The sequence below is a fragment of the Bison bison genome, unplaced genomic scaffold (genome assembly GCF_000754665.1).
Source record: "Bison bison bison isolate TAMUID 2011002044 unplaced genomic scaffold, Bison_UMD1.0 scf7180017864223, whole genome shotgun sequence".
NCBI classification, from domain to species: domain Eukaryota; kingdom Metazoa; phylum Chordata; class Mammalia; order Artiodactyla; family Bovidae; genus Bison; species Bison bison.
Window position 1 is genome coordinate 3,155,966 of NW_011494795.1, and position 9,117 is coordinate 3,165,082.

General features: G+C 54.1%; 1 protein-coding gene across 1 annotated transcript in view; it reads right to left on the minus strand.

Annotated features, from left to right (window-relative positions):
• Nucleotides 1-9,117, minus strand: part of SDK1 (sidekick cell adhesion molecule 1) — a 478,174-nt gene that overhangs the window by 173,700 nt on the left and 295,357 nt on the right. Inside the window, exons 6-7 of the mRNA XM_010845804.1 lie at nt 4,175-4,286; nt 3,363-3,553 (exon numbers count right to left, since the gene is read on the minus strand). Coding sequence (XP_010844106.1) covers nt 3,363-3,553; nt 4,175-4,286 — 303 coding nt within the window. The remainder of the gene's footprint in view (nt 1-3,362; nt 3,554-4,174; nt 4,287-9,117) is intronic.

Below are 9,117 nucleotides of genomic sequence, written 5' to 3' on the forward strand. Positions count from 1 at the left end.
AAGAACACGCTACACCGCATGGCAGGGGGGCTCTGCCGACGTCATCGAGGTCATCGATCTAAAAATGGGGAGACTTTAGATCTGTTGGGTGGACCCATCCTCATCACAGGAACCCTTAAAAGCAGAGAACCTTCTCTGGCTGGAAGCAGGAGGGACGGCAGGAGGGGAGGTCAGAGGTCTGGGCATGAGGACCCGGCCTGCTGCTGACTCTGAAGACGGAGGTGGCTGTGGCCAGGGATGCTGGCTGCCTCCAGAACCCAAGAACGACCCTCCAACAGCTCGGAAGGAAACAAGGTCCAGTTCCACAGCCTCGTGAACTAAATCTGCCAGCCCCTGGGTGAGCCAGGAGGTGGACCCTCTCAGAGCTTCCAGACAACAGCCCAGCCCAGCGCAGCCTGGAGGTCGGGAACCTCCTGGAGGTTCCGGGAACCTGCCTGGAGGCGACACGTCTGTGTTAGTTTGAGGTGTTGGGTTTGTGGTCCTTTCTCACCTGAGCAACACAAAGGCCGCCCAGTCGTCCTGGTTCCTTTGCAGGGAATGTCCTACTCAAGTCGCTTCGCTGGAAAATTCAGACTCGATCTGCAGGGCCAGACCTCCTGCTCCTTCTGCAGAGCCTCCCTGACCTCCGTGGGCTGGGTCTACCCCCCCACCTCGGCCACGTGCCCTGGGGCCGATGACCCACATCTCTGTGATGTACCCAGACGGCGGTCTTCCTGCCATGCTGGATGCTGCCTCGAGGAAGAACGTGTCATCTCTGTGGTTTTTGGACCTGATGTAATTTCCGAGATGACACTTAGAAACCCCCTACCTGAGGAGAGAGAGAGGAGATGACCCCAGGCCTCAGGAGCCTAACACTCCTTTAGGGATGGACATGCATCTTCCTGGTCTCGAAGTTCCCCTCCTCCCCACCAGGCCATGCAGTGCTGGACAAACATGCTCCTGGGGGGTTAACTCCAGCACTTCCAACCTGTCACACGGAAGGCGCCCTGGCCCCACGCCCTGGACACCCTGGGCACAGACAGCTGGAGCACTGACCCCACACACTGGACACCCTGACCCCAGACAACGGGCACCCTGGCCCCAGACAGTGGGCACCCTGAACCCACACACTGGACACCCTGACACCCAGACAGTGGGCACAAAAGGAAATGGACCCTGCACAGGGCGGGTGGAGGAGAACGGGCCGCCAAGCCTAGGAGGCCACCTTCCCCAGGAGAGTTACGGCCACGACACTGCTGTAGTCAGACCCCATATTCCTGCTTAAACCTCAGAAATGAAGCCACCCAGCGGGGGAGCTGGCGGGCGGGGTACGCAGCCACAGCTCTCCTGACTGGTCTCACCAGTATGAAACAGAGCAAAGGGGAGCCGACCTGGGTCTGCTCCCTTTCATCTGCATGTTCATGGTGACAGCTGCCCACAGGGTTCCCCGTGACAGCCGGGCCCCGTGTTTCTTGAGGACCCCTCCCTCCACCATCTCGGGGCTCGGGGCCATAATCTCCCGAATCAGTCTGAACTAACAGGCTCTTCAGGGCCTTCCCAGGACTCAACCAGAAAATCCCACCTGTCACAGCAAATTCTTATGAGTACAGGGGATTTAAATCAACATCATAAAGATGCAAGTGCGTCCGTGCACCTTTAAAAGCTGAATACGGAGAGGCGGCAACTCGGAGAATACAGTAACAATCTGCTCTGGAATCCAGATGGAAATGCAGAACCAAGTTCCCGTGACCGATTTAAATATTTTTCAAGGGAATTATGACGGAAACAAATGTTCTAGTTCACAGGGAGATAAATTTCTTCTCTTGATTAAATAATCTGGCCATCTGATGCAAAGAGCCGACTCATCAGAAAAGACCCGACTCATCAGAAAAGACCCTGATGCTGGGAAATATTGAAGGCAAGAGCAGAAGGGGATGACAGAGGATGAGACGGTTGGATGGCATCACCGACTCGATGGACATGAGTTTGTGCACGCTCCGGGAGTTGGTGATGGACAGGGAAACCTGGCGTGCAGTCCATGGGGTCGCAGAGTCGTATGTGACTGAGTGACTGAACAATAACAACAAAAAACGTTTTATCACAATTCAGCCCCGTCTGCTGGAGACTTAAACGTCACAGACTTTAACTTGGGCTCTACCTGTGACATGCTGCACTCACACGGCCGTAGGTCACCCCCGGAAGAAAGGTCCGCCTCAGGAAACAGGGTGCAGGATGGACCACTGTGAAGCGTGGATGAGGAGGGCAGTGGGGAGCCGGCCCGGCTCCCTGGTGTAGAGTCTGACTCAGGCCTGCCTCGCCAACACTTCACAGTTCGTGCGTGTCTCTCAGAGCAGCGGGCAGGCTCGCGACATGTGCATTTGACAGCCATTCTCAGGCAGTAGTGCCGCTTCCTCATGACTGACAGGAACATGGCGCGGACTGCCCATTCTGCAGCATTTCTTCACACTCTTGCTAATTTCTTGTGAAGACACAGGCTTCTGTTCTTTCTTGGTTTGCAAAGAGGCAGACTGCAGGGTCTGTGATTAATGCGGGAGGAGTGACTGCTTTCAGAGGCTTTCTGCTCCTGAGAGACTTCCCTTCCCGTTCTCACCTGCCTTATCCTCAGAGAGAAGCAGGGGCTGTCCCGCCTGGGCCGATCCCGCGGGCACCGCTCATCGGCGGCAGCCACCACTCCTGGACAGGCCACTACAACAGTGATTGCAGCCAGGGGGGGTCCTAACAGGGGCTTAAAACACGCGAGAACTACAGGCCCTGCCTCGTGATACAGTGCAACCTTTTCATAACCTGAAAACAGACGAGGATCCCCTCAGTCGGCGTGCCAGGCGCACCTCCTAAACGCCAGCGTCTCCCAGGGGCTAGAGCAGCTGGACCGCACCTCAGCGTGTCTCCTCCTCGGTTTCAGGATGACACGTGGTCCTGGGACACCTGTCTGTTCTCACTTTTCAGTTTAACAAAAGGGAACACTCAAGACTCTCACTTTCTCCTGGCTCAGAAAGTAAAAAATACAATGGTAATAGATTAACCTCTGAACACTGATCAGAACAGACAAATAAGAGTTATAGAAAAGCATCGTGGCAGAAAGACCAGTATCCAAGGGCGATAAATATGCCAAGGATCTTGACACTCTTATTTCCCAAGCTTTACGATTCAAAGTTTTCAGAAGAACATTTCTAGGAAGTATTCAGAACATCAACTCTTTGGATTGAATGCACTGATGTTCTTGGGAAAGAAGAACAGGCTGAGTCTGGGAGGCAAACTTCACCTCCATGTGCTGAGTTAAAAATAAAGTGAGTGGAATACGGGAGTTAGCTACGCTGTTTTCCCAGACTGAGGTGTGGGGCCACTCCCCGTCTGAGCCTTACCTATGATCGAAAGGAAGGCTCTGGCTCTGGCGGGCTCGAAAGCGCTGCCGGGCAGGGCCGCCTCGCAGACGTACACCCCAGTGTCCGAGGAGGTCGGGTTGCTGATGGGGAGGCGCCTCCCGAAGCCGTGGAGCCCAGTGGTGACCCTCACTCCGTTTCTCTTCCAGGTCACACTCAGCTCCTCGGCGGGCCTGGGGAAACGAGGGGCGTTAGTGACGGTAACTGTGGATGGCGTAGGGGGCAATAATTTTTCTACCAGGAACCATGGTGGGCTGAACAATGGACACTTAAAAACCCATCCAGATGCAGCTCTGCTCCCTTACGGCACCCGCGGATGACACATTCTGCTCAAGGGCTGCTGAGCAAGGATAGCTAATTGCAGCGGCAATGGACCATAGTGCTAATGGTTCCACTGGCTCCGGGAAAGAATGTTTAAAATAAATCCTGCCAGGGGACACGCTACATGGGAGGCCTGACCCCAGGGACTCGAGCGTGTGGCGGCCACCAACTGGGTGGAGAATACCTCGCACGACAGAGAAGAGGGGGTTAAGGCTTTCCTTTGCACCCAGAGGCCTCAGCTCCCCTCTGCTCCTCAGCCAGAATCTCAGAGGATGCTCTCCACTTGACCCACAGTTAAAGCTCCGACTTCGAGTATAAATGTTACACCCAATGTAAGCGCTGCGGAACAAGGCCTGGGAAAGGCCCACGCGGTCTTCCCCGGATGCGCTGTGCCCACAGCCCGGCTGTGGGACCAAGTCCTCTGCTGCTGGGGGAGCGGGCCACACCCAGCAGGTGGGGGACCAGCTGCCTACCTGGCATTGGCGATGCACTCCAAGGTGGTCTCGCTGGACCCGGCCACCACACTCCTGTTGCTTGGGGGAACCACGATGACGGGGGCCACGGCTTCAGGCATGCCAGTGTCTCCTGTGGCAGAGAAAGCGGAAGCCATGAGGGGGGCCTCTGGAGCACAGACAGGGTGCGGACGGGAACGTGGCGTGAGGTGGGGCACAGACATGAGTCTCGTCAAGCCACTCCCACAGGACAGCCAGCATCTCCTGGCCTGACCCAGCCCCAAGGAGGCCTCCCTGGGGTCCTGGTCGGGCGTTTTTGACCAGGGGCCGGGGTTGGAGCCCACAGCCCGTGAGCCCACGTCCTGCCCAGAAGCCCTGGAAACTGAGAGCTCTCGCTGCCCCTCTGCACAGCGTACTCATGACGGCCTTCACACGGCTGCACGTGTTCCACTGCTGACCTTATTTATCAATTAAAGACTTTGCTGATTGAGGTACCTGGTCTAGCCACTACTTTCAAATCCATCCAATTCCACAACTATTTCGTGGGTCAGGCCCTCTCATGGGTACGTGTGTTGTTGGGAAGTGGCCACTCTCTTATGTGGGCCCGAACGTGACCCTGGAGCAAACACACCCCACGAACCAAGCACTCAGTGCAATCCTTTCTCTCTGAAGCATAAATACCCTGACTCCATCTCTGTTGTGTGAGTATCAAGCTATAAATAATTCAGCTCATCCCTCTGGTGACAAGGGAGAAAAAAACACGAGATGGTTTTGCAACTCTTCTCTCAAATATGTGTAATATCAAAATTAAACTATGCCCAGTACACATTGCTACTGTTTATCCAGGGAAAACGAAGACTGATCAAATATTTCTAGAATAGGAATTTCAATAAAGGGTGGAGACAGAGGAGACTGGAAATAAAGAATAAATGGACATCATGGCAAATGCAAAATGCTTCCCAGAGGACCTGAGGCTGCAGCGACGCGTCACCCGCGTGAGCGGCTGAGGGGCTCCCTGGTCGGTTCCACCGCGGGCAGCGCGGTCAGGGCGGTGGAGAGAGAAGAGGCAAGGAAAGAGGGCTGCCCTCTAGTCACAGCCCCACAGCGCTGAGTCCTGCTCTCACTGACTCACCGGTACGAGACGTTGGAATGAAAGGTTCGTGTGAATTAAAAAAAAAAAAAAATCTTGCTGCAGGCAGAACCAACAAATCAATTTTTAAACCTATATATCGACTACGCTAACGGGAGTCGCTTCCACGCTACGCTTCATGGACCCTCAGGTCTCCTGGAAAGCCCTGGGCAGCCTGCCCCTCCCCACAGCCGGCACCCGTGCGGGTGGCACCGTGGGGCCCATGGGGCTGGTGGTCAGACCTCCGTGTGCAGACAACGTTCGCGACAAAGGACAAGGGGTCAGGAATGCCAGTCACATGAGCAGCCCGCCTGTCATCTGTGAAAGTCGCTGATGAAGAGAAACGACCCGAGGAGCTAATATTTACACACGGTCGTGTGACGTGAAGGAGAGCAGCAGGGTGCGGGGAGGTCGCCGAGCAAGGTGTTAATTTGGCATTAATCGCCTCTGGCCGGGCACCCAGGACTGAGCCTGTGCTCAGCACTTGTCCCGCCAGCCCGGGGGGCACGGTCCCCGGAGACAGGCCCCCGACTGCCCACCGGGTCGGTGGGCCAGCGCCCAGCTCACAGCCCCTGGGGATGGGCAGCCGGTACCCCCAGGAGGGGAAAGGAGGAAGCTGCTGGTAACAGAGATTCATACGGGACGGGGACTTCTGTTCGTGTGGCTCTCACTGCCCCAACGATGACAGGAGCTCAAGGCCCCTCAGCTGTTGGGTTGGCAGGACAGGCCACATGAGCAGCTGCACTTGCGGCTGGGACGCGTCAGCCCATCCTCAAACCCGTGTGAGCACGTGGATTAAACAGAACAGCAAAGAGACTTAAAGTGGAACAGCCCGCCGCACCTCCCAAATGTGATCTTTGTGGCTTGTCAACGGGCAACCTGGCTTCAGTCGGGCGGGGAGCTCAGGGCTGCTCCCAGGGGCCCTCGAACCCCAGCGCACAGAGCTCCTTCCTCGGGAGCCATTCCCTCTCAGAAGGAGGGCTCCTCACCTGTCTGTCTGTCGGTCCACCTGTCCATCTGCTTTACCTGCTGAGCACTCTGCACAGAGTGGGAGGTAGGGAGCAGACTGCTTCAGACAGAAACCATGAACTGATCCCCGTTTCTAGCTGTGTTAGCAGCGGCCCCAAGGTGGCCACGTCTGTCCTGGGTGTCTCCAAGCCGAGACCCCTTTCCCCTGCCCCAAGGTTATTATTCCTCCATCCAGACATTCTTCTCATCTTTCATTCACTAATAGCTCCTTCTTCTTGTCCTGTGGACCTAAGTCTGCTTTTCAGTGGGCTTTTACTTCTAAGTGAGAGGAAAAATCATAGATGTGCATTTTTAACCTGCCAAGCTGACATTTCTACCATTTTTTCCTCCCACATTCAATTCTTAGCAGAAAAGTGCAAAGACTATCTGGGCATTTTAAAAAGAATAAAATGACCTCTTCATTTCTGCTATTCCCACAGTATCTGAGATACAGTAAGTACTCCACAGATACTCAACGATTGGTTAATTTTTCATAAATATTCTACAATAATGAGTCACTATTACCACTGCCAGGAAAATTACCTTCTCCTCCAGTGTTCTGCATTAAAAAACATGTTTAAAAACCATATGCCAGTGTAGTAAGAATTATTTCCAAGAAAAATGAAAACAAAATGGGAAGTGGGAAGGAAAGCGTGTTTCACCAAGTTCCCACACGGCTGCCCAACGCGGCTACATGTTCACATTCACAAATGTTGCCCCATTTAATCCAACAACAAGCTATTAAGATGGCTATTAGCACCCCTTTTATGCATGAGAAAATTGAGCCCCAAAGTCACGTGACTTCAGATGGCAGAGAATGGGTTTTAAACACAAATGTCCTCATCCTAAATTCATAATCTTTCTTTCACATGACGACGCCTCCTCCCAATAAAAACTTCGGTTGTGCTCAGTTAACCAAAAATTAAATTAACTGGAATGCTCGTTCCCCTGAGCATTTCCTTAATTGGGACTTTACTGTAGCATCTTCACTGAATGTCTCCCAGGCTGGTGTATGTGGTTGGGAGGTGGAGACACAGGCTCAAGAAGAGGGTTTCTGCCGAGGTCAGCAGCAGTGGGCACCAGGCAGCTTCAAAAGCAGAAAGGCAAATGCTTTGTAGTCCAGGGAAGAAAGGCTCCTGGCAGGGGGACCTGGGGCCCCATCTGAGCCGGCTTCCCCCACAGGAAACCCTCAGTCATCAGAGAGGCGGAGTGGAGAGAGCTGTCCAGGTTGCATTTAATTAAAAAGTACATTTAAAGAAGATTGAATCACTCAGATGGGGGGAAAAAAAAGTTCAAAGTGTACCTGAACTGCTAAGCTGTGGAATTACTGCAGCTACAGCAGATGAAGGGCAGACGTCCCGATGCCCGGCAGTCAAGACTGTGTCCTCGGGGTCGGCCTAGTGGGGATGGATGCAAACCACACTGGCCAGGGGAGCCCGCGGGGAGGCGGGAGGTGCTGACCGAGAGCCCGAAGGGAGGAAGCAGCCGCAGGCATCCAGACGCAAAGGCTTGAACTCTGGGGACTGAGCGGGGCACAGGAGGATGCGGGAAGCCAGCCCGGTGACCCCACGAGTCCGTGGGAGACAGCCACGTTTGGACTGGGTGGTGGAGGTGAGACGGGAACTGGGATGTTCTCAAACAGAGCACACGCAGTGTGGGTGAACTGGACGTAGGCACGATGGTAGGACCGAGCTGGAAGAGGGCCCTGCGGGGTCTGAGAGGGCAGGACCAGGTAAAGGCCGTGTGGGCAGTAAGCCAGCCGCCTTGGAGGCGGGAGGCCTGATAGTCTCCAGGCTCGTCGGCAGCCTCTGGCTGTTCCTCCGTGCTTGGTCCCTGCCTCTCTGCTCCCAAGACAGACACTCACTTGTCTTACCCACACAACCCCCTCTCAAAACAGCTGCCCATTCCTCATAAATAAATAAATAAACAAATAAAATGAAAATGGAACTACCGTACAACCCAGCAATGCACTTCAGGGTGTACAGTTGATCCTTGAGCAATGCTGGGGTTATGGGTGCCGGGCTCTGGCAGGTGACAAAGCCCACCTAGCCTATGGTTGGCCCTCTGTACACACAGTCCCTTCATATACACGCTCCCATACATGGTCCCTCCCCTCCAGATACAAGGTCCCTCTGTACACACAGTCCCACCAGATACGTGGTCCCTCCAGATACACAGTCCCTCCAGATACATGGTCCCTCCAGATACATGGTCCCTCTGTACAAGTGGTTCCACATCTGAGGCTTCAACCAAGACAGAGCAAAGGGTACCACAAGTATCTACTATTAATGAATGCATCTACGGGCAACACAGCAAGCCCTCATTTAAGTTCAGTTCAGTTCAGTCACTCAGTCGTGTCTGACTCTTTGCGACTCCATGAATCGCAGCACGCCAGGCCTCCCTGCCCATCACCAACTCTCGGAGTTCACCCAGACTCATGTCCATTGAGTCAGTGATACCATCCAGCCATCTCATCCTCTGTCATCCCCTTCTCCTCCTGCCCCCAATCCCTCCCAGCATCAGAGTCTTTCCCAATGAGTCAACTCTTTGCATGAGGTGGCCAAAGGACTGGAGTTTCAGCTTTAGCATCAGTTCTTCCAAAGAAATCCCTGGGTTGATCGCCTTCAGAATGGACTGGTTGGATCTCCTTGCAGTCCAAGGGACCCTCAAGAGTCTTCTCCAACACCACCAAGTTCAAAAGCATCAATTCTTTCGGCGCTCAGCCTTCTTCACAGTCCAACTCTCACATCCATACATGACCACAGGAAAAACCATAGCCTTGACTAGATGGACCTTTGTTGGCAAAGTAATATCTCTGCTTTTGAAT